Here is a 24,756-nt window from a genome sequence, read left to right on the forward strand (position 1 = left end):
TCCCAATTTTTTGCTTTCCTTCTAATTTTGTTAACATTGGTTTTGTTTGTATAAAACCTTTTTATTTTAATGTAATCACAATTATTCACTTTACATTTTGTAATATTCTCTATCTCTTGCTTGGCCTTAAATTTTTTCCTTTCCCATAGGTCTGACAAGTATACTGTTCTATGTTCACCTAATTTACTTATAATTTCCCTCTTTATATTTAAGTCATTTACTCATTCTGAATTTATCTTAGTATTGCGTGTGAGTTGTTGATCTAAACCTAATCTCTCCCAAACTGTTTTCCAATTTTTCCAGCAGTTTTTGTCAAATAGTGGATACTTGTCCCCAAAGCTGGGCTCTTTGGTTTATTGTATACTATCTTGCTAAGGTCATTTACCCTAAGTCTCTTCCATTGATCCACCCTTCTTAGACATTTCTTTTAGCAGGACCATATTTCCCAGAGCATAATTTAGGGATCATCATTAATCACAAAGTTAGGTTTCCAGATGTAAAGACCAGACAATCAGGGTCAGAGTTAGAGTAGAAGGAAAGAAATTAAATTTCCCTTGGCTTCCTACCTCAAATCCTTGTTCCCCAAAGCTATTAATGAACTACTTCCCATTGTCTTCATTGCTCCCTCTCTCTAGTTCAACAGGTGAAACTGAAGTGGAAGTGAATGTCCCCGATACCATCACTAAATGGAAGGCTGGAGCATTCTGCCTGTCAGACAACACAGGATTTGGTCTCTCCCCTCCAACCTCTCTCATAGCCTTCAAGCCTTTCTTTGTGTCTCTCACCCTACCCTATTCTGTGATTCGAGGAGAGGCTTTCACACTCAAGGCCACTGTCTTCAACTACCTGCCTCACTGCATCCGGGTAAGGGTCTTCCCCTCATTGGGACAAATGGAGAATGTGGAGGGACTGAATGGCAGCATAGACCAACCACTACCTAACCCTAGTTCCCAGTACTTCTCACTTTCATATGGAGTACTTCCCATTCCTATATTGGGATACTTCTTGCTCCAATGTGGTAGTCTATATGCGATCTCAAAAATTTTGACTAATTGCTAGCATGCATGACTTTGTCAGAGATATTCAAATCATGAAGGGCAAAAATATATTTTGGGAAACTTTCTATGTATCTCCTCGTACCCTGGCACTGACTCTCCACTCGAAGGCACCATAGTTTGCAATAACCCAAAAGAAATTTTTCTTGAAGGAAACAAGAAACAAAGCATATGCTCTTTTCATATAAGTTTTTAATTTTTTTCTAGTTATATGTAATAATTTTTCACATTTCTTTTCCAAAAATTTGACTTCCAAATTTTGACCTTTCCTGAGATGGTAAGCAATTTGGTTTAGTTTATCATGTACAATCATGCAAAACATATTTCCACACTGGTCAAAAGCATATGCTCTTTTTTCTCAATTATTTAATTTTTTTTGCAGTTACATGTAGAAACCATTTTTGACAATTGTTTTCTGATATTTGGGGATTCAGATTTTCTCCCTCTCTTCATTTTCCTCTCCCCCCGAGACAGTAAATAGTCTGATAGAATTTATACCAATGTTTTCATGCAATACATATTTCCATATTGCTCATGCCATAACAGAAGACACATATCACACATAGAATAAAAAACTCATGAAGGGAATAAAGGGGAAATGGCATGAAAAGCATAAACTAATCTTAAATGAGCAAGTATTAAATCCCAAACTCTTTTTAAATGTATAAATTTCTAGAATCCTCTATGATCCCAAATAATTCCTTAGCTAAGGCCTCCTGATTGTGATTCACCGCCTCCTCTCTGCCAGTATCTCTTTGGTGTGTCCCTTTCTTGGCAATTCTTTATTGCCTCTTAATTTTTTTTATTTTGTTTTTTAAACCTTACCTTCTGTCTTAGAATTAATACAACTATTGATTCCAAGGCAAATGATCAGTAAGAGCTAGTCAATGGGGCTTAGGTGACTTCCCTAAGGTCAAACAAATAGCAAGTGTCTAAAATCACATTTGAACCTGGGGCCTATCTCCAGGCCTGGCTTTCTCTCCATTTTTTTTTTTTTTTTGCCAAGAAAACCCCAAATGGGGTCAGGAAGAGTCAGACAGTATTAAAACTACTGAACAACAACAGGTCCCTCTAAGAGCAGCTAGGTGGTATAGTAGAAAGAGCATTGGGCCTGGAGTCATAAAAATTAATCTTCCAGAATTCAAATCTAGCCTCAGACACTAGCAGTGTGACCCTGGGCAAGTCACTTAATTTCATTGGACTTCATTTCCTTATATGTAAAAAGAACCAGAGAAGGAAATGGCAAACCATTCTAGGACCTTTGCCAAGAGAACCCCAAAATGGGTCATGAAGAGTCAGACACTTTTGAAAATGGCTGAATGCAGAGAGTAGATAGAATATAGAGCTTATACCAGGGTCGGGGAATGGTGGTAAAATCTGGAGTGTCAAAAACAAAGCCAGGAAAAGAACGGAGGATGGAGGAGAACTGCCTCAAAATGGAAGTTCTGGGAAGAATTCACCACTGGGACAAGAGGGCCACGAGAGTGGAGGAAAGTTCCAGGGTCTGGAAACAGTTGAAACATGGTGGTGAAGTCCTAAGAGATGGATGAGGAACAATCTAATTATTTATACTTTTTGCAATCCTATGAATTTTAAAGCCCAACAAATTTCTAAAGCTTGTATCCCTCCAACTCTGATCCCTATAATTCTTTTCATTGGCCAAAAATCTGACTATCCTTCCCTACTTTTAATGTTTTGATTTCTTCTGTCTGTCCACCCTACTGTGGATGTCAGGTTAAAGTACAGCTAAAAGACTCTTCCATGTTTGTGGCTGTTCCCAAAGAAAAAAATGAAGAGTCTCACTGCATCTGTGGAAGTCATCATCAAACATTTTCATGGGCTGTGACTCCCAAATCATTAGGTAAGTGACTCAACATCCCATCAGTAAATGTTCCAGGCATCCTGCTAAATCCTGGGCATACAAAAGGAGGCAAAAAACTGTCTATGTCCCCAAGGAGTTCACAGTCTAATAGGAGGGACAACATGTAAGCAAACACAAACAAGTTATATCCAGGGTAAATAGGAAATAAAAGAGGGAAGGCACTAGAATTAAAAGAGGTTGGGGAAAGCTTCCTTTAAAAGATGGGACTTTAGTTGAAATTTAGAGGAAGCTGCGGAAATCGATAGGTAGAGTTGAGGAGGAAGAGTGTTCCAGGCATGGGGGCCAGCCAGAGAAAATGTCTGAAGTTGAGAGATGGAGTGTCTTGTTCATAGAACAGTTGGAAGCCCAGTGCCACCAGATCAAAGAGTACATGCTGGGGACCAAGGTGTAAGAAGACTACAAAGGTAGGAGGGAACTAGGCTATAGAGAGCTTTGGATACCAAATAGAGGAGGCAAAAGGGAGCTTCTGAAGTTTCTTTTCTTTTTTTTTTTTTAAACCCTTATCTTCAGTCCTGGAATCAATACTGTGCATTGGCTCCAAGGCAGAAGAGTGGTAAGGGTAAGCAATGGGGGTCAAGTGACTTGCCCAGGGTCACACAGCTGGGAAGTGTCTGAGGTCAGATCTGAACCCAGGACCTCCCATCTTTAGGCCTGGCTCTCAATCCACTGAGCCACCCAGCTGCTCCCCTGGAATTTCTTGAGTAGAGGAGTAACATAGTTAGACCTGCACTTTGGGAAAATCACTTTAGTGATTGAATGGAGGATGGATTGGAATGGGAAGAGATTTGAAGTGGGGAACCCCACCAGCAGGGTGTGTGAGGTGAGGACCTACTCAAGATGGGTGATAGTGTCAGAGGAGATTAGAAGGTATATTTGAGAGATGCTACGAAGGTGAAATCCATAGCCCTTTTCAGCTTCTAGGTTTTGAGCCTGAAGGACTGGATTCAGCTGCCCTCTACAATAATAGGAGAGTAGGAGATGGGGAGGATTTGTTCAGCTTTGCCAGACTCTTCATGCCCCCTTTGGGCCATGACCCCTTTTCTTTTTTGAGATGGATGGTACTGGAGTGGTTTGTCATTTCCTTTTCCAGTTCATTTTATAGATGGGAAAACTGAGGCAAAGAGGGTTTAGAGACTTGCCCAGGGGACACCTATCTAGTAAGTGTCTGTGGCCAGATTTGAACGCACAAAGATGAGTCTTTCCTGAGCCCAGGACTGGCATTCTCTCCATTGTGCCACCAGGGAAGGGTTTAGGGGAGATCTGTTTTGGACTTACTGAGTTTTTGACATATATCTGAAAAGCAGTTGGAGATTAGAGATCAATGGAGGGGTGGGAGTCAGTGAGGTAGATTTGCAAATCAGCAGGCTTTGAGATGGTAATTAAATCTCCAGGAGTAGATAAGACCACCCAGAGAAGAGAGCCAGGGAGGAACCTTAAGGGACACCTAGCGCTGAAAGGTGTGAGCTGGAGCTGAATTAGGTGGAGGAGATGTCTGACCCTGGGTACTGGATCATGAGTATCTGTGGAGCCTCTTCCTTTGGTTCTCTTCTTCAGTTACCCATTAGTGAGTGACACAGTCCACATAACTGACCCCCCCCCCCCCTTTTCATTCTACTTGTCGTGCTACACTGGGATTTAACATCCTCTGACCCGCCATTACTGATCACTTTAAGTCTGGTTCCTCGAATATCGTGGGATAAAGAGTAAATTTATACCCAAACTAATGATTTATCACTTAGGGCCTCATTATGATGAGCCCCGTAGTTTTAAAAATCACTAAATTTCAAATTTTATACAATTTCCTTTAAAAAAGAAAGGAGCATTTGAAAGAAAATGCTTGGAATTGGTGATTGTATTTGCTCCCAAAGAAAAGCACAAGAAGGTCTTTCCCTCCACTTCTTTGCAGAGTGGTGGTGGGTCCACTGAATATACGATGGAAATGAAAATTGTTATTATTTTTAGAGACAGAGGAGCGTACTGACAAGAATACTGGGCTTAGAGTCCAGAGACTTACTCCAGATCCAAGAATAATTAACTTAGACAAATCCTTTTATCACTTCTAGCCTCCGTTTTATTATCAGTAAAATGGGATTACAGTATTACATTTCCCTACCTCACTGTGTCCTTTGAAGGAAAGTGCTTTGTAAACCTCAGAGTAAGTTGTTAATATTAATAACAATAAGAGTCATACAACTTGGGGTCTCAGCAAGTCTGGAAAATGATCCCAAGGCAGAGAACTGTGGGAATTAAGTGATACAGTTATAATAATGTGTTCATCCCTATTTGTATTTTTTTTCCCCCCCTAAGGAAAAGTGGCTTTTTCTGCAAGTGCAGAAGCAGTGGAATCCCAGGAAATGTGTCATAATGAGAAGGCTATTGTTCCTGAGAGTGGAAAGAAGGATACGGTCATCAGAGATTTGTTAGTCGAGGTATGTCAATAGCATATCGCCATTGGTTATGTCATATTAGGGAAAGCATCAAGGTGACCACAAATCCCTGGCTATTGTACTTAGCCTTTAAATAAGAAGGGATAATGTTTGCAGCCACAGCCTTGCCACTAATCGGCTTTAAGAACTTGGAGAAATCCGGGAGTGTTACCTTTGCAGCCTCTCTCTGGCTCACCTTTTCCGTTCACTTGGTGGTCAAGTCTTGTCTATCACAATATCTTTGATATTCATTCATTTTATTATGTGTTAGGCACAGGAAATCTCCTTTCTCCTTTTTTTATAACATTTCTAGAACAAGCTTTTATGATGGCCCACCTAGATTATTGTAATCGATTCCTAATAAGACTCCCAGATTAATCTTGGTATTATTATTTCTCTGTGCATATACCTTCAGTGGCTCTCTGTGGCTTGCTTGAGTGAAGTTCATTCTCTGGTAATATTGAATATCTCAATTTTCCCAAGCTGCTAACACCTCAAATTAGAGTCCATCGCTTTCAGTTAACTCACTTTAAAAGATTCATGGAAAACAGTCTCATATTCTCATTCCCCTCTTATTAGGGCTCGTGAAACTCGAAAGATTGGGATATTCTCTTCCAATAATCTTTTCAAGGACAGAATTTTAGTAGACTGCATTCAATTCCGTGCTGCAAATTGGTTTCCATGGTTTCCGTTTGGTAAATGTTATATATAACTTAATAGAAGACTGGCTGTTTGAAATTGCTAACAGGCATTTTTCCAAAAAGTTTTTCATATTCTTATCTCAATGATAACAAAAACCTTTCTCAAACCTCTTTGTTCAAAATTCTAAACCCCAAGTACATCACCTGCCATTTTTACCCACCATTCACAATCAATGCAAAAGGATCTACCTTTCTTTAAGGTTCTACTCCTCCTCTTCTATCTCTACTTACCTAAACATCTTTCTTTGGGATCCCCCCCCACAAAGTGTCCTATGACTTTGATCAAAACCCTACAAATTCAAAACTGCATCTTCCCTCTTACACCTTGATTTCTCACTTTGCTTTATTTTTACTATTTTCAAAGTAGATCTCTTATTTCCATTCATATTCTACTCTAACCCTCTACTGAATAAATTTCTTTATACAATACCAATTAACTGCTTAACTCGTATTTCTCAAGTTGCATAGTCTGCTTAGGAGGCTTTCCTAACTAATTTACTGAAACAATTAAATTCTCTTGAATCATTTCAAATTAGCTTCAGTTGTTCTCATTTCCCAGTAAGTGAAATCACTTTTGATTAGAAAAATACCTTGATTGCCCTCCAGGAAGGAGAAAGAATGCTATGGTCTACATGCTTAATCTTAATCCTAGGTGCGCATCTCCTAAAATCCATTAAGATGTTTTAGCAGTTACAAAAATCTTTAAACCATTCTTTAGAAACTTATTTTCTATAAAGATATTGCATTTCAGTTTCAAATTTCAATCTCTAATTAGTTTATATTGCCATGAATTTCTACAAATCAGGAAAAAGGTTTCCTTTCTTGTCTCTATGCCTTCAATCTCCAACCTGGCCAGGGTTGCAAAAGCAGAGAAAAAGAAAGGTGCTCAAAATTTTCTTCCTTATCTCCCTTTGAATGTCTAACCAAAATGCCAGTGAGAATAAGTCCTTGCTCAATATTATAGTTAGCTGGGAGAGCTGTTTTAGATAGGAGATAGCTTTGATCTTCCCCCCTCTAAGGTCCATTTCCCAGCTTTTTTATAGCAGTTTTAATGGGCGATTAGGTATTCCCCTTCAAAGTTCTCCAATATGGACCTTGTGCATGCTAAAGAATTTTTGAAGTGGAAACCCTGGTCAAAGTCCACCTCCCTGCCTGCCCAATACAATTTCTCTCACTAACATTAGGGTCAACTTAAGTGAATGAGGGTAAAACTAATGCCCATCTTTACCAGGATATGGGATGGCTACCAGCCAGTCACAGACCAAGTATCATGAGAGGGTTCAGGAGAAAGACAAGAGGAAAAAGAAAAAGTAAGGAAAGAAAGAAAGGAAGAAAAGAGGCAGGCAGGAAGAAAGGAAGATGGAAAAAAAGGGAAGAAAGAAGGACTCTTTGAAAAGATTAGACCAGACTAAATTGTAATCAGATTTCTTTAACCCTTGTGAATGAGACGAAATCGAAACCTTTTAAGTGAACAGATGCAAGGTTTCATCTTTCTCCTGAGAATTGTTCACACCCTAGTGGTGATGCCCAACACATGGGTGCAGATACAAGCATTTTATAGATTCCTGGTGCAAACCCCCACCCACTCTGCTTTCTGGGGGCTGAATTTACAATGTAGGTGTGAAAGACTACCCAATCAGAAAGCAAAAAGTTACATAGCCTGAGCACCTTCCCACCCCCTCACAGCATGTGGTCTTCTGGAGGGACTCTTCTGACTTCTAAAGGTCAGGGATGAGAAGGGAGGAGAGCCTTATGGTTTGCCTTCTTTGAGATAAGAGATCTCTTCACCCACTGGGCCTATGGCAATAGCAAAATGTCCCTGAGGTGTTATTCTGAACTCCTAAACAGTTTTCCTTCTCTAATGGAATCCCACCCTGAGAAGAACAAATTAATTCTTTTCTCTCCACACACTATGCTTACCAAATCCTTCAGTGATCAAGTAAAGGAGATTATTTGAGGATTAGGGCAGCCTGGGCTAAGTTTAACTCCTCCAGAGCCTTTCCTGGGCTAAGACCAAACAGAGCCCCATAATTTTCTGGACACCCAGAGTCCTCAGTCCTAATCTTCCTAATCTGGGGTCTTCATTGTGTCTGACCTGGATTCAAAGGGACTTGGGAAGTTCTTACTATATACAATTTGATCCCTTGTTGTTCAGTCTGTTTTGTGCTAATCCTAAAATTAGAGACTTAGTTACTCAGCCTCTGTGGTCTTGGAAAGCTTTCAGGTTTACTCTAGAAGACCACCCGGGAAATCTCATTACTGTTCACCATCATTGTTAATCATGAGAATGAACCTAAATTCTGAAAGAGTTTTAGAAAGAAATTTATTCTTTTGTAGAGGAGGAAAGAGGGAAGAAAGTTCCTTCCTCAGTCTCTGGGAGATTTAGAATATATAGGGATTCTAAGAAGAATACCCTCAGGAACTACACATAGTGGTTAATCTATTTATCCATTGAAAAGTAAGCCTCGATATTCATGTTTTAAGAACCCAAAGCACAAGCATTGGGTAGACCTGGGTGGGATCCAAACATTTCCTGCAGCTCTCTGGCTTTGCAGGGGCATCCCTGAAGTCAGTTAATTTCCAGCCATAACAAGCAAGGTTCAAACTATTAATAAATAAGGGTTTCCAAACAATATGATGAAACACTTCCCTTCAAAACCTTCCCCAGTCTGCAAAGTTGGTAGAGATTTTTAAATCATTAGATTTCAGATTAAGGCAGCTAGGTGGTACAGGGATCAGAGTGCTGGGTCTGGATTCAGGAAAAGCTAAGTTCAAACCCAGCCTCCAATAATTACTAGATGTGTGACTGAGCAAGTCACTTAATTTCCTTTTGCCTCAATTTTCTTCTCTGGAAAATGGAGTTATTAATAGTACCTATTTCCCAGGATGGTTGTAAGGATCAAATGAGATAACTGTAAAATAATGTAATAAAATAAACTGTAAAAAAATGTAAAACAGTGTCTGGCACTTAGTAGGTGCTACATAGATGTTAGCAATTATTATTATTATCTATTACTTATATATTACATACTACATATTACATATCTGTTACTTGCATATTATATACATAGTTGCATCATATTCTTCTTTTAGATACACTCTATGAGCCCAGATAAAGGCATGCTTTCTCTAAATGTATTATCTCTGTAGATCCCAGATTCATCCCACACATAATACAATAGATATTTGACAAATATTTGTTTAATTGACATTTAATTAAATCAAGGTTTCTTGGGGGCACCGAGAAGTTAAATTTCATTTGGTAGAGGGAGAAAGCAGAAAGTTCCTTCCCCAGTCTCTGGGAGATTTACATTCTATAGGGATTTTAAGAAGGATATCCTCAGGAATAAAAGGAAGGGAGAGAGATTTGGGTACAAGAAAAACTGAGGACTAAGGGCTACTTCCAGGGGTGCTGAACAATTTTACAGGGACTTGCATAGTATGTGATGCTTATTTTTCTCCCATTGCCAAGTAACTGCTTTGAAAGCCCAAAGTTAAGATCAGTCTCCCTCATCTAAAGAATAAAAGGACTAATAGAATACTCTTCAATTCTTAGAGTTATCCTCTAAAAAAATGAAAGAAAGATTTTGAGATAAAAAACTAAAAAGAAAAAGGATCCGAAGAGATCTCCAAGCTTCAATTTCCTCACTTATAAACTGGGGATAATAAAATCTATAGTATCTACCTTACAGTATTGTTTTAAGGCTCAAACAAAATAATGGATATAAAATTGTCCATTTTATCTTCTGTGGTCCTCTCTACCCTTTGTTTTATCATGAACTCTTCCCTATCCCAGAGCCAGAAGGCAATTTCTTCTTTGTTCCTCTAATTTATAATGTCACTCTTTATGTCTAAGTCATAGACCTTTTTTATATGGTATGAGATGCTGGCATGTACCCTGTTTCTGCCAGGATCCTTTTCACTTTTCCCAGAAGTATTTGTCTCTGTCTCAGCTGGCTAGAATAATGGATCAAATATCATAAAATGAAATTTAGGGCAAAGAAAAAATCATTCTCACAAGTGCAAGACAGGGGAAGTTTTACTAATAAGAAATTTTTGTGGGAATTTGGAAAGACTATATGTTCAATGTCAACAGTTTGACAGGACAGCCCCCTCAAACTCCCCCTAAAAAACTTAGACCACTTTAAAGGAGGACTAATGTCCCGCATGAAGGAAATAATAGTTCCACTGTACTCTGCCCTGATCATACTAGAACTGGAATATTGTGTTCAATCTCCTCATCAAATTTTAGTAGGAATACTGGCAAAAGGAATAGTGGCTCAAGGATGTTAGTTAAGATAGTAAAGGACCTGAAAACCATACCTATAAAGAAATGGAGGTGTTTATCCTACAGATGGAATGACTATGGTGAAATATGAGAGCCAATTTCACATATTTGAAAAGTTTATCAGAAGGGTTATTATGTTAAGTAGTGATAAGATTTATTCTGCTTGACGCCAGAGGGGAAAACCAGGAACAAACAGTAGAAAATGCATAGAGGTAATTTAGGTTTGACAGAGGGAAGAAAATTGCTAATAACTGTAGCTACCCAAGAGTGGAATAGACTGCCTCAGGAGATAATAGGGTTCCTCCACACTAATGGTCATTAAATAATAATAATAGACAGTATTTATGTTGCACTTTAAGGTTTGCGAATGTTTTACAAATATTATTTCATTTGATCCTTTCAACAACTCTGGGGAGATAGGTGCTATTATTATTCCCATTTTACAGAAAACAGGCTGAGAGGTAAAGTAACTTGCCTAGGTACATGTAACTATCAAGTGTCTAAAGGTGGATTTGAACTTACGTATTACTGATCCCAGGTCCTGCACTCTATCCATGCACCATCTTGCTGACTACTAAGTTAAAGACTGGTTAACCACTTTTTGGAAATGTTCTAGAGGGATTATTGGTCAGATACAGTTTAGAAAGTTCTGAGCTCCCAACTCAGAAATTCAATAATTTTTTTGTGGCTTAATAATCTCTAATGTTCCTACCAACTCCAAAATGCCATTTCTATTTTACCAGAACATGGCATAAAGGAGAAACCTATTAGGAGAGAAATTTCCCAATAATGAACAGACATCTTGTTTGTAGCGTGCCTTTGCTATTAATTTTTCATGGACTAAATGTTGGTCCAGTTTTACTTAGAGCCTATTCATTTCCTTTGGCCTTTATCTATTACTTTTTCCATTTTTTCCTCCTTTTTCTTTTTTCCTTTCTCTTCTTTGATAAGAATTTAAAAAATGATTAAAAAATGGAACCTCCTTTGATATTATTTCCCAGAATGAAGGAGCATTTAGTTGGTACTAGTAAGTCAATCAACAAGCATTTATTGAGTGCCTACTACTATGTGCCAAACACTGAAGATACAGAGGAAGGCAGAGACAACATGAAAACACTTACATATAAACAAAATCTAGCCAAAATAACTCGCTTATAGGCTTAGATGGAAGTAACTAAAGTTAAGGAATGGGAAAGGCTTCTTGTAAAAAAGCAGGACACTATGACTTTAGGCTGGTAAGCTGGGAAACAGAGATGAGGAGATCGAGCATTCCAAGGATGGAGGAAAGCCAGTGAAAATGCCTGAAGTTAGGAGATTGAACCTCTTGTCTGAGGACCAGCAAGGAGATCAGTATCCCTGGATTGCAGAGCATGTCAGGGTGGACTGGGCAGTGGAACATAAGGTGTAAGAAAACTAGAAAGATAGGAAGGGGCCAGGTTATAGGGGCCTTTATAAGCCAAACAGGATTTTTGCATTTGATCCTTTAGGTAATAGGCAACCTCAAAAAATCCATGTCAGCAGCAATCTAGTAACAAGGTGAGAGGCTAATAGGAGTAGTTGACCCAGCCCATAAACACAGTAAATGAGCAAAATCCCCCTCAGTTGCATCACCACTTTTCATTTTTTTTTTCCGCTTGAAATCTCAGACCCTTCTCATGTTTTGCATTCTTCTTTTCTCCTCTCAAAGCCTGAAGGGATTGAAAAAGAGGAGGCTTTCAACTCCATGCTTTGTCCAACAGGTAAGAGCCAAAATAGCAGAGGATAGATAATCCTTAAGAAGGGGTTGGGTCCAGGAGAAACCAAATTACAATGACCTTGAGAAATGGGGAATGATTTGGTGGGACAATGTAAAAAGTCGACATCTCACTCAAGGGGTGACTTACCTGGGATCACACCGCTAGTAAGTCTCAGAGGCTGGATCTGAACTCAAGAAGATTAGTCTTTTTTTTTTTTAACTCTTATCTTCCATCTTGGAATTAATATTAAGTATTAGTTCCAATGCAGAAGGAGTGGTAGGCAATGTGGGTTAAGTGATTTGCCCAGGATCACACAGCTAGGATGTGTCTGAAACCAAATTTGAACCCAGGGTCTTCCCATCTCTGGCCCTGGTTTTCAATCCACTGATCCACTTAGCTGCCCCTTGAAGATGAGTCTTTTTTATTCCAGGACAGCATTCAATTCACTGCATCAGCAATCTACCCAGTAATAATAATAATAATAATAATAACTAGCATTTATAGAGTTTTAAAGTTTGCAAAGAATCTTATGCATATTATCTTATCTTCACAATAATTCTGGGAGATAGGTGCCATTCTTATCCTCATTTTACAGATGAGAAAACTGAGGTAGACAGTTTAAATGATTTGTCATGGTGATACCACTCATTGTCTGAGGTAGGATTTGAATTCAGATTTTTGTATTGAGAGTTCAATGTGTTACTGACTATATCATCCAGCTGCCTCTGTCAGTAGAATCATAGAATAAGTCTCCTTCAAAGTTTCATATTCTATAATTCTATCATTAAGACTTTTTATAAATGACTACTGTTCCAGCCTGTAGTCATGGTTCTCCTCAGGCATATATGCCAACAGGGAGCTTTCTTCCTTATATCTGATTTATTTCTTTTCCAAGATGCTGAGCTGTCTGAACAAATATCCCTGAAACTCCCACCAAATGTTGTGGAAGGATCAGCCAGAGCCTATTTCTCAGTTTTGGGTGAGTGACCCATCTCTTTCAACTATATATTTAATTTATCAATTCATGACCATCCTCCTTCATTTTTCCCTGGCTCACATGTCCTTTTCTCTCTGATCCTGCCCATGCAGCTATGTGGGTTCAATGGTTGCTAACCAAAGACCTTTCATGGAGATAGAGAGTAGGGAAGAGATTTTAGTGGGATCATTCCAGTATAGAGTGTGGGTGTGAAGTGGGGCTGGGAGACAAGTGCCATAACAGCAAATAGAGTTCATTAATCAGAAGTATAACCAAAGATGGCATTGGTACTCAAGGTTGCTGATTAGGAAGCTCAATATGCCTGTGAGAAATAAGGAAGTCTGAAGACTTTACAGGGCCAAAACTACCAGTTGAATCAAGTTTAAAGACAACTGCTAGACAACAAAGACTAAAGAATCAGAGATTCTATACCTTTTGAACCAAAAAGATGTTAGTTCGAGTAAGAATACCAATTTATCTCTCTTTCCATTCTCTTGGTAAGTTTCTGTTTTTTTTTTTCTTCAATTACATATTGAATCAAAATTTGACAATTGTTTTCCAACATTTTAGGATTCAGATTTTTCCCTTTCCTTTTCTCACCACCCAACACAATTATACCAGTGATTTCAGGCACTACATGCTTTCTTTGTTAAGTTTTTAGGACTGGCGGAGTTTGTTCCCACCTCCCCTCACCTCCACTTTTTTTTTTAAGTTCTCCATGGAGAACTACCACTACACTGACTCCATCATTCATCATGGTCTATCCTACACTGCTGTACTCTCTTAACTTTCCCTAGACCTATCCCCTCTTCCTCATTACTTGCAAGCCATTTTTCAATTGTGTATTTGTCTTTGATGCATACTGCTATTCAATGCTATTCTCATCCTATTTATTTCACAGGTGACATCCTTGGATCTGCAGTACAAGACACTCAAAATCTCCTCAAGATGCCCTATGGCTGTGGAGAGCAGAATATGGCCCGGTTAGCTCCCAACATTTATGTCCTGAATTATCTGAATGAAACACTCCAGCTGACACCAGAGATCAAGGCCAAAGCAATTGGATTCCTCCAACATGGTAAGAGGAGAGGAAACTGTCCCCCCTGATCTCAGCTTACTATCCCACAGTTGTGTTTGAGTTAGCAATTTCCTGGAAATCATCTGGTGTCATTCCTTGCCATTTAATAAGATTTTTTTTGTAACTATAACCTTCTATGCCCCTTAGAGATACAATCCAATAGAATTAGTTGTAACTATTTGTATGAACGTTAATGCCCTCTCTGATCTCACTCATACTGACAAAGTTGCCATAAAATATTTCTTTTTTTTTTTTAAATTTTAATTTTTTTTAAAACCCTTACCTTTTGTCTTAGAGTCAATACTATGTATTGGCTCCAAGGCAGAAGAGCAGTAAGGGCAAGGCAATGGGGGCTAAAGTGACTTGCCCAGGGTCCCACAGCTGGGAAGTGTCTGAGATTTGAACCTAGGACCTCCCATCTCTAGGCCTGGCTCTTAATCCACTGAGCTACCCAGCTGCCCCTTTAATTTTAATTTTTTAAAATTTAAATGATTTTTTTGAATATTTTCCCATAGTTACATGGCTCATGTTGTTTCCCTCTCCCCCAAACCACCCCCCCCCCACTGTAGTCGATTCACAACTCCACTGGGTTTTACATGTATTGATCAAGACCTAATTCCATATTATTGATAGTTGGACTAGAGTTATCATTTAGTGTCTACATCCCCAATAATATCCCCATCAGCCCATGTGTTCAAGCAATTGTTTTTCCTCTGTGTTTCTAATCCCACAGTTCTTCCTCCGAATATGGCTAGTTTTCCTTCTCATAAGTCCCTCAGGCTTGCTCTGGATCCTTGCATTGCTGCTAGTAGAGAAGTCTGTTACGTTCAATTGTACCACAGTATATCAGTCTCTGTGTACAATGTTCTCCTGGTTCTGCTCCTTTCACTCTGCATCAATTCCAGTTCACATGGAATTCCTCCAGTTCATTATTCCTTTCAGCACAATAGTATTCCATCAGCAGCAGATACCACAATTTGTTCTGCCATTCCCCAATTGAAGGACATTCTCATTTTCCAATTTTTTTGCTACTACAAAGAGCAAGGCTATAAATATTTTTGTACAAGTCTTTTTCCTTATTATCTCTTTGGGGTATAAACCAAGCAGTGCTATGGTTGGATCAAAAGGCAGATAGTCTTTTAAAGCCCTTTAGGCATAGTTCCAAATTGCCATCCAGAATGGTGGAATCAATTCACAACACCACCAGCAATACATGAATGTCTCAATTTTGCCACATCCCTTCCAACATTCACCACTTTCCTTTGCTGTCACGTTAGCTAATCTGCTAGGTATGAGGTGGCACCTCAGAGTTGTTTCGAACTACATTTCTCTAATTATAAGAGATTTAGAACACTTTCTCATATGCTTATTGATAGTTTTGATTTCTTTATCTGAAAATTGCCTATTCATGTCCCTTGCCCATTTATCAATTGGGGAATGGCTTGATTTTTTTGTACGAATGATTTAGCTCCTTATAAATTTGAGTAATTAAACCTCTGTCAGTTTTTTGTTATAAAGATTTTTTTCCCAATTTGTTGATTCCCTTCTAACTTTGATTGCATTAGTTTTGTTTGTACAAAACCTTTTTAATTTGATGTAATCAAAATTATTTATTTTACATTTTGTAATTTTTTCTAACTTTTGCTTGGTTTTAAAATCTTTCCTTTCCTAAAGATCTGACAAGTATACTATTTTGTGTTCTCCTAATTTACTTATAGTTTCCTTCTTTATATTCAAGTCATTCACCCATTCTGAATTTATCTTGGTGTAGTGTAAAATATTTCTGATGATGAACCTGATATAACATCACATTTTAGGTTACCATCAGCAGCTGATCTATAAGCACTCAGATGGCTCCTACAGCACCTTTCGCCATAGCGAGAGTAATACCTGGTAAGGTATTTTAGTATCCATTATCACTCCCGGTTCCATGATAACAGGGTTTAGTCTTTGGGTGGCAGAAACATAGTTAAATAACAAGACCTATGAAAAAGATCTAATTTAATGGACTATAAGATCAACATAATTCACTAATGAGAGGTGGCAGCTAAAAAAATATTAGGTGATTTCAGACTCTAGAAATAGAAGTATAATGTCCAGAACAAAGTCAGTATATAGTCCCTCCTCATTATTTTCTAGCTTCTGGACTTCTGGTTAGTTCTGAACCCCCATATTTTAGGAAGTACACTGATACAAGCTGGAATACTAACATCAAAATCATGTTAGACAAGGATTGGGTAAAGAAAGTGGTATTGATTATCCAACAGAAAAGGAGTCTTGAGGTGGATTGGTGTAATAATTGATTTCAACTACTTGAAAGTCTGCCACGTAGAAGTGAGATTAGGTAAGTTTTACATCACCCCAAAAGGCAGAACTAGGCCTAATAGGTAAAAGTTTCAGAGAAGCCGATTTCAAGCTGGTTATCAAGAAAAATTTCCTAACCACTATAATGATACACAAGTGAAACAGATTACCTGATAACGTAATGAATTCCCCATCAGGGAGTTCTTTAATCAAAGCCTGAATTGCCACTGTGGAGAGTCTATTCAAGGGGATTCCTGCTCTGGTATAAAGTATACTAGAAGGGCAATGAGGTGGATCAGTAGATAGCTAAACCTGAAGACAGAAGGTCCTGGGTTCAAATGTGACCTCAGACACTTCCTGCCTACGTGATCCTGGGCAAGTCATTTAATCCTAATTGCCTAGCCTTTACTACTCTTCTACCTTGGTATTGATTCCAAGGCAGAAGATAAGGGTTTAAAAAGTAAATAAATAAAATAAAAAATAAAGTAAACTAAGACCCTTTCCAACTGTGAAATTCTATGATTACTTAATTTGGAAGGAAACTATGGCCCACAGACTCAATTCAAGTTCAGAGTGACTTTTAAATTTTAAATATTTTACTTTACTTAAGAATGTAAAAATCCTTCTTAGTTCATCCTGCATGATTTGGCCCTTGGGCCATAGTTTGAATCAGTGCCCATGTTTGTCCATTATCTAGAAATGCTGGGAACTGAATCTAGAAAAGCAAAACTTGTTACTTACCAAGGCCTTACCAATTTGTCTTAAGTAAAACAATTATTCTTGAACAAGCCTGAAGGATTAGACTCATTGTGCATGACCCAAAAGCATGGAGTTAGAACTGAAGGACAGAAATGACAGAGTAGGAATTTTTTTAATTTAATATGACACAACTTCTAATAACTAAAGCGTCCAGAAATGTTATGGAATATTCTGGTAGGTAGTGAGTTCTCTGCCATTGGAGGTTAAGTGAAAAATGGATAAACATTTGGGGGCGGGGTTGCCTTTGAGGATTTTCTACTTTAGGATTCCATGATTCTACAAAATCACTAGGAAGTTAGAAAAAAGAATGGAACACTATGGGGTGACAGGGTGGCAGCGAAGGAGAAAGAGGCTTCAGATTTTTGAGGTAGATAGATATTGGAAGAGATCAATCCATATGGCAAGAGCTATAAATGAAAGATTTCTTTTATCCTGGAAATACATGCAAAACATAAAATGGAATTGTCAAATAGGTAATGAAACTGACAGCAAAAATTTTCCTAAATAGCTTAGAAAAAATAGAAGCTCAGACCTTTGTTTTCCTAAGAAGGAGAAACAGGAAGCAAAAGTTGCATTCACAGAATGAATTGGAGGGAAGGAGAAGTGCAATCAGAACTGGAGATCCCCTTTACTAGGAAGTCAATTCAAACCAACAAACTTACTAGGCACCAGGCACTGTGCTAAGCACTGAGAATACAAAGAGGGGGAAATCTTCCTTGTTCTCAAAGAGCTCACAGTCTAATGGGGGAGAGAACATGAAAACAATTGGGTACAACCAAGAGAATATATTGCATAAGATAAATTGGGGCAGTCTCAGAGGGAAGATGTGTAAGGGGTAAAAAGGGGTTTTGATTGGGTAAATATTAAAAGGTTGGTCTCCAGGGGATTGAACAATTATCGGTCCCCAATTAAAGAATCACCTCAAATTAAAATGACTTTTATGGAAATTTATTTACAAATGAGAAGAAGAAATAGAAATAAGGAAATAAGAGAGAGGATAAGATAGGATAAGTAATCTAACACAGTAGGTAATTTGCTCTGATCCCCAGTTCAATACAGGTAGATCTAATTAAACCTCAGCCTAGGGAAATCCAGCCTTGATCCCAAGGCCAGAAAGCCAGAGGCCCAAAGGGCCTCGAAGACGAACAAAGCAAAAACTTCAGCTACAGAATCTCTATTAAAAGGAAATTCCTTAAGAGAAGTTCAGGAAGATTCAGTCATAATACTCACCACGTGGAACAGTCTCACCAGCTCCAGACCTCCTCCAAGTCAGGTCACGAACCAGAAGAGCTCCTTCAGGTCCCATTCAGGAACTAGAAGAGAGAGGGCCCAGCTCAATGAGGTCTCTTTTTAAAGGGGCATCTTTTGCATCACTTCCTATGGCCTCCTCTTAGTTTACATGCCCAATCACAACACATGCTTTTCTAAGGACTGCCCAGAAGGCAGTCAGTAAATTCTGATTTGTTACTCTAGCACACGTGGGTTACAGACCACCCAACTTGTGAGTTAAATGGAGATGTTTTCACCTTTGGTGATTAAATCTAAAGATGGGAAAGGTAGATTTAATCTCATTATCACAGATGAAGGAAGACTGGGAAAGACTTCTTGCAGAAGTGGTATGCTGAGCATTGAAAGAAGCCAAGAGGCAGATCTGAGGAGGGAGAAAGGCATCAAGGACAGCCAGCGAAACTCTCTCCTCTTCTCCTCCTCTCAGAAACTTTTATCATCCTTTAGGACTTTATTCACTTTATCACTTCTTTTGTGAATCCCGGCTGATCCCCACCTTAACCTTCAATTGTATGTGCCCTCTAATTATTCCAGTTATATATGCCCTAGATTTATCCCATATTTATTTATCCTTGTACATTATTTTCCTCAGTGGAATGAAAGTTCCTTTAGGGCAGAGACCATTACATTTGTCCTTGTATCCCAAGCACAACATCTCATACATAGTAGATCTTTCATCACATTTTAAAAATGGAATTGACATTAATTGTAGCTTAATGGAGAAGGTATGGGAATGAAATGAAGGGGAAACTCTAACACTAAATGTTGCTCTAAGCTCTACTAATGTCTGGTCCTCAAGGGCATTATGAGATCAGTTGGAGTCCAGGCCTAGAAAAAATCTCTGGAATCATCATCTCAAGACAAAGGCTTCAACTCTCTACTGTTTCTTTCCCTGGGCAGGCTTACTGCCTTTGTGCTGAAGTCCTTTGCACAGGCTCAGGCACACATCTTCATAGATGAAACTCATATCAAGGAAGCCCTCTTCTGGCTATCGCACCAACAGAAAGAAAATGGCTGTTTCCGAAGCTCCGGTTCACTAGTACACAATGATCTTAAGGTGATGTGTTCCCTGGGGCACTGAGGTAAATAGAAGATTTAAGTCCTACCATGGATGATATCAAAGATAACTGACGTGGGGCAGCCAGGTGGCTTAGTGGATTGAGAGCCAGGGCTAGAGATGGGAGGTCCTGGGTTCAAATTGGGTCTCAGATATTTCCTAGCTATGTGACCCTGGGCAAGTCACTTAGCCCCTATTGCCTAGCCCTTACCACTCTTCTGCCTTGGAACCAATGCATAATATTGATTCTAAAACAGAAGGTAAAGGTTTAAAAAGATGATGGAAGGAAGGAAGAAGGGAGGGAGGGAAGGAGAGAGGAAGGGATAGACAGATGGAAGAAGGAAGGAAGGGAGGAAGAGAAGGGGGATGGATGGAGGGAGGGAAGAAAGGAGGGAGGAAGGGATTGAGGAAGGAGGGAAGAAAGAAAGGGAGAAAGGAAAGGAGAAAGAGAAGGGGGATGGATGAAGGGAGGGAGGGAGGAAGAAAGGAGGAAGGAAGGAAAGAAGAAGGGAGAAAAGGAGAGATAGACAGGGAAGGAGGGATGGATAGAGGGAGGAAGAAAGAGAGGGAGAGAAGAATTAGGGAAGAAAGGAAGAAAGAAGGGAGGAGGGAAGGAAGGAAGAAAGGAGGGAAGGAAGGAAAGAAGGAAAGGAAGAGGGAAAGACAGAAGGACAAACAGAAGGAAGGACATGGGACCTGTTGGGATGAGATGTGAGGAAGCTGGCAAAAGTGAGCAAGGGTAGAGACTAGGCCTGGACATCATTCTCCTGGTTATTGTTGCTTTGTGTTTGTATCCACAATAATTAACATAGTGCTTGGAACCTAAGTGCTAAACAAATGCTTTTTTTTTTTTTTTAACTTTATCTTCTATTTTAGAATCAATACTGTGTATTGGTTCCAAGGCAGAAAAGCAGTAAGGGCTGGGCAGTGGGGGTTAAATGACTTGCTCAGGGTCAAACAGCTAGGAAGTGTCCGAGTCAGATTTGAACCCAGGACCTCCTGTCTCTAGACCTGGCTCTCAATTTATTGAGCCACCTAGCTACCCCCAATGAATGCTTTTTTCCCATTCATTCATCCATCACTCATTATGAGAAAAAAGAATGGAGGTTTGTTGTGACACCGAGTCTGGTAAGGTTATATCTAGATTGGAAGAATCTTCCATGGGGCAATAGGAGAGGAGGGGGTGACGATTAAGGTGAGAGAAGGCATCTCCTGGGAAATCTGAAAACTAAACACTTCTGTCTCTCTCCTTTTCAGGGTGGAGTAGAAGATGAGTTGACGCTCTCTGCATATATCACCATCGCTCTGCTGGAGATGCCTCTTGAAGTCACTGTAGGTGCCCTCTCATCTCTGAGTTACTTCATCGTATCCAGTTACTTCTATAAAAATGAATGATCGGTATTATGGCGTCCCACCCCATTGAGGGCCAAACTATCAGCATTTGGGGTAGAATATAGGCACTAAAACATGTATGTGAGCAGAGCCACCGGATGTGAGGGAAGGGGAATGGGTCAAGTTGAGGACACCCATTACGTATACTTGCACAGCCCTGTAACCACAATTCATCCCCAAATGGACAATTGGTAGCTTTGCCCACAGAAAATGGATAAAATTTCTGAACTAAACCCAAGGGGTAAAGGAAAGTGCTGAAAACAAGTTGGTACTATGTAGATTCATTTTAAAAAGGATTTAAGACTTTCAAAAATGTATTAATTAGGTGGCTCGGTGGATTGAGAGCCAAGCCTAGAGATGGCAGGTCCGGAGTTCAAATTTAGCCTCAGATATTTCCTAGCCATGTGACCCTGACCTAGTCATATAACCCCCCTTGCCTAGCCTTTGTCATTCTTCTGCCTTGGAACCAAAACACAGCATTGATTCTAAGACAAAAGGTAAGAGTTGTTTTCTTTTTTTAAGTATTAATGCTTAACATATGAATGTAAGGTATATACCAAATTATCATTATCTTCATATTTCTCATCTTTCTTCTGTTACTAAGTTTGACATTTTCCTATATGATCTAGTTACTAAATAATATTATTTGTGAAAGTCTTCAGTTTTTTTTTAACCCTTACCTTCTGTCTAAGAATCAATATCTGTTTCAAGGCAGAAGAGAGGTAAAGAGTAAGGTTTTGAGGTTAAGTGACTTGCCCAGGGTCACACAGTGAGGAAGTGTCAGATTTGAGGCCACATTTAAACCCAGGACCTCCTATTTCCAGGTCTGGCTCTCTGTCCCCTAAGCCACTTAGCTGGCCCTGTTCAGTTCTTTTTTGAGTTGTCCTAAATATTCAGTCCTACTCCTTCTCCGTTTTTTGTCCCAAGAGTAACACGTATTTCAAAGACTCTCTTCATCTCCTGACAGCATTCTGTTGTTCGAAATGCACTTTTCTGCCTGGAAACAGCTTGGAAGATACAACAAAATGAAGTCCACAAAAACAGTGCCTACACCAAAGCCTTGTTGGCTTACGCCTTTGCCCTGGCGGGAAATGAGGCCAGAAAAAAAGAGCTGCTCTTGGCGTTGGACAAGGATGCTGTGAAGAAAGGTGAAAGCATCTTTGGGGGATTTTTCAGTAAAAAAGTTTCTTGGTAGTTTGATAGGTATGGCACTAAATAAGTAAATTAATTTGGGTAGAATTGCCATTTTAATTATGTTAGCTCATCCTCCCCATGAGCAATCAATGTTTTTCCAATTGTTTAGATCTAGTTTTAATTGTTTGGAAAGTGTTTTGTAGTTGTGTTCATATAATTCCTGTATATGTTTTGGTAGATAGATTCCTAAGTATATTTTTTAGGGTGATTTTAAATGGTATTTCTCTTTCTAACTCTTGCTGCTGTGTTGTGTTGGAAATATATAGAAATGCTGATGATTTATGTGCATTTATTTTGTATCCTGCCACTTTGCTAAAGTTGTTGATTATTTCCACTAGCTTTTTAGTTGATGCTCCAGGATTTTTTAAGTAGACCATCATATCATCTGCAAAGAATGATAGTTTGGTCTCCTCATTGCCTATTTTAATACCTTCAATTTCTTTTTCTTCTCTAATTGCTATTGCTAGTGTTTCTAGTACAATGTTAAATAATAGAGGTGATAATGGGCATCCTTGTTTTATTCCTGATCTTATTGGGAAGGCTTCTAATTTATCCCCATTGCATATGATGCTTATTGATGGTTTTAGATATATACTGTTTATTATTTTTAGGAAAGGTCCTTCTATTCCTATACTTTCTAGTGTTTTCAATAGGAATGGGTGCTGTATTTTGTCAAAGGTTTTTTCAGCATCTATTGAGATAATCATGTGATTTTTGTTTGCTAGCTTATTGATATGGTCAATTATGTGGATGGTTGAACCATCCTTGCATTCCTGGTTTAAATCCCATCTGATCATGATGAGTAACCCTCATGATCACTTGCTAGTAGTCTATTTAAGATTTTTGCATCTATGTTCATTAGGGAGATTGGTCTGTAGTTTTCTTTCTCTGTTTTTGTTCTACCTGGCTTTGGAATCAGTACCATATTAGTGTCATAAAAGGAATTCCTTCTTTGCTTATTATGTCAAATAATTTGTATAGTATTGGGATTAGTTGTTCTTTGAATTTTTGATTAAATCAAAACTCCTTCTTTGCTTATTATGTCAAATAATTTGTATAGTATTGGGATTAGTTATTCTTTGAATTTTTGATAGAATTCACTTCTGAATCCATCAGGCCCTGGTGATTTTTTCCTAGGGAGTTCTTTGATGGCTTGTTTAATTTCCTTTTTCTGATATTGGATTATTTAAGTATTCTATTTCTTTTGCTGTTAATCTAGACAATTTATATTTTTTGTAAATATTCATCCATATCACCTAGATTGCTATATTCATTGCCATATAATTGGGCAAAATAGTTTTTAATGATTGCCTTAATTTCCTCTTCATTAGAGGTGAGGTTTCCCTTTTCATCTTTGATACTGTTAATTTGATTTTCTTCTTTCCTTTTTTTTATTAGATTTACCAGTACTTTGTCTATTTTATCTGTTTTTTCAAAGTACCAGCATCTAGTCTTATTTATTAATTCAATAGTTCTTTTACTTTTGATTTTGTTAATTTCCCCTTTTGATTTTTAGTATTTCTAATTTAGTTTTCATCTGGAGATTTTTAATTAGTTCAGTTTCTAGTTTTTTAAGTTGCATGCCCAATTTAGTGACCTCTGCCCCCTCTAATTTGTTAATATATGCATTCAATGATAAAAATTTCCCCCTGAGTACTGCTTTGGCTGCATCCCATAGATTTTGGTAAGAAGTCTCATTGTTGTCATTCTCTTCAATGAAATTATTAATTGTTTCTATGATTTGTTCTTTAACTTATTTTGGAGAATCATATTATTTAATTTCCAATTAGTTTTTGGTTTGCCTCTCCATGGATCCTTGCTAATAACTATTTTTATTGCATTATGATCTGATAAGGTTGCATTTATTATTTCTGCTTTTTTGCATTTGTTTGCCATGTTTCTATGTCCTAGTATATGGTCAATCTTTGTGAATGTGCTGCTGAAAAGAAGGTGTATTCCTTTTTGTCCCTATTTATTTTTCTCCATATATCTATTAACTCTAATTTCTCTAAGTTTTCATATACCTCTCTTATCTCTTTCTTATTTATTTTTTGGTTTGATTTATCTAGATCTGATAGGGGCAGGTTCAGGTCTCCTACTAGTATAGTTTTATTATCTATTTCCTCCTTGACCTCTGCCAGTTTCTCCTTTAGAAATTTAGATGCTATGCCATTTGGTGCATACATGTTGAGTACTGATATTTCTTCATTGTTTATACTGCCTTTTATCAGGATGTAATTACCTTCCCTATCTCTTTTAATCAGATCTGTTTTTACTTTGGCTCTGTCAGAAATCATGATTGCAACTCCTGCCTTCTTTTTCTCAGTTGAAGCCCAATAGGTTTTCCTGCAGCCTTTTATTTTTACTCTATGTATGTCTACCTGTCTTATGTGTGTTTCTTGTAGACAACATATGATAGGATTTTGGTTTCTAATCCATTCTGCAATTTGCTTCCATTTTATGGTTGAGTTCATCCCATTCACATTCAGAGTTATAATTATCAACTCTGTATTCCAAGACATTTTGATTTCCTCTCTTTGTCCTGCCCTTTCTTTCCCAGAGTCACGCATTTGTATAAGACTGGACTTGAATTCAGGATATTGAACACAAAGACCTAACAG

At 38.4% G+C, this 24,756-nt stretch overlaps 1 protein-coding gene across 1 annotated transcript in view; it reads left to right on the forward strand.

Annotated features, from left to right (window-relative positions):
- The window catches only part of LOC123250456 (alpha-2-macroglobulin-like), an 89,369-nt gene that overhangs the window by 47,233 nt on the left and 17,380 nt on the right, over positions 1-24,756 (forward strand). The window contains exons 20-29 of the mRNA XM_044679526.1: positions 636-864; positions 2,790-2,916; positions 5,245-5,366; positions 12,040-12,091; positions 12,984-13,067; positions 13,966-14,142; positions 15,960-16,035; positions 19,393-19,549; positions 20,807-20,881; positions 21,909-22,089. Of these exons, the coding sequence (XP_044535461.1) occupies positions 636-864; positions 2,790-2,916; positions 5,245-5,366; positions 12,040-12,091; positions 12,984-13,067; positions 13,966-14,142; positions 15,960-16,035; positions 19,393-19,549; positions 20,807-20,881; positions 21,909-22,089 (1,280 nt within the window). The remainder of the gene's footprint in view (positions 1-635; positions 865-2,789; positions 2,917-5,244; positions 5,367-12,039; positions 12,092-12,983; positions 13,068-13,965; positions 14,143-15,959; positions 16,036-19,392; positions 19,550-20,806; positions 20,882-21,908; positions 22,090-24,756) is intronic.

Source organism: Gracilinanus agilis, chromosome 5 (assembly GCF_016433145.1).
Source record: "Gracilinanus agilis isolate LMUSP501 chromosome 5, AgileGrace, whole genome shotgun sequence".
In the NCBI taxonomy this organism is placed as follows: domain Eukaryota; kingdom Metazoa; phylum Chordata; class Mammalia; order Didelphimorphia; family Didelphidae; genus Gracilinanus; species Gracilinanus agilis.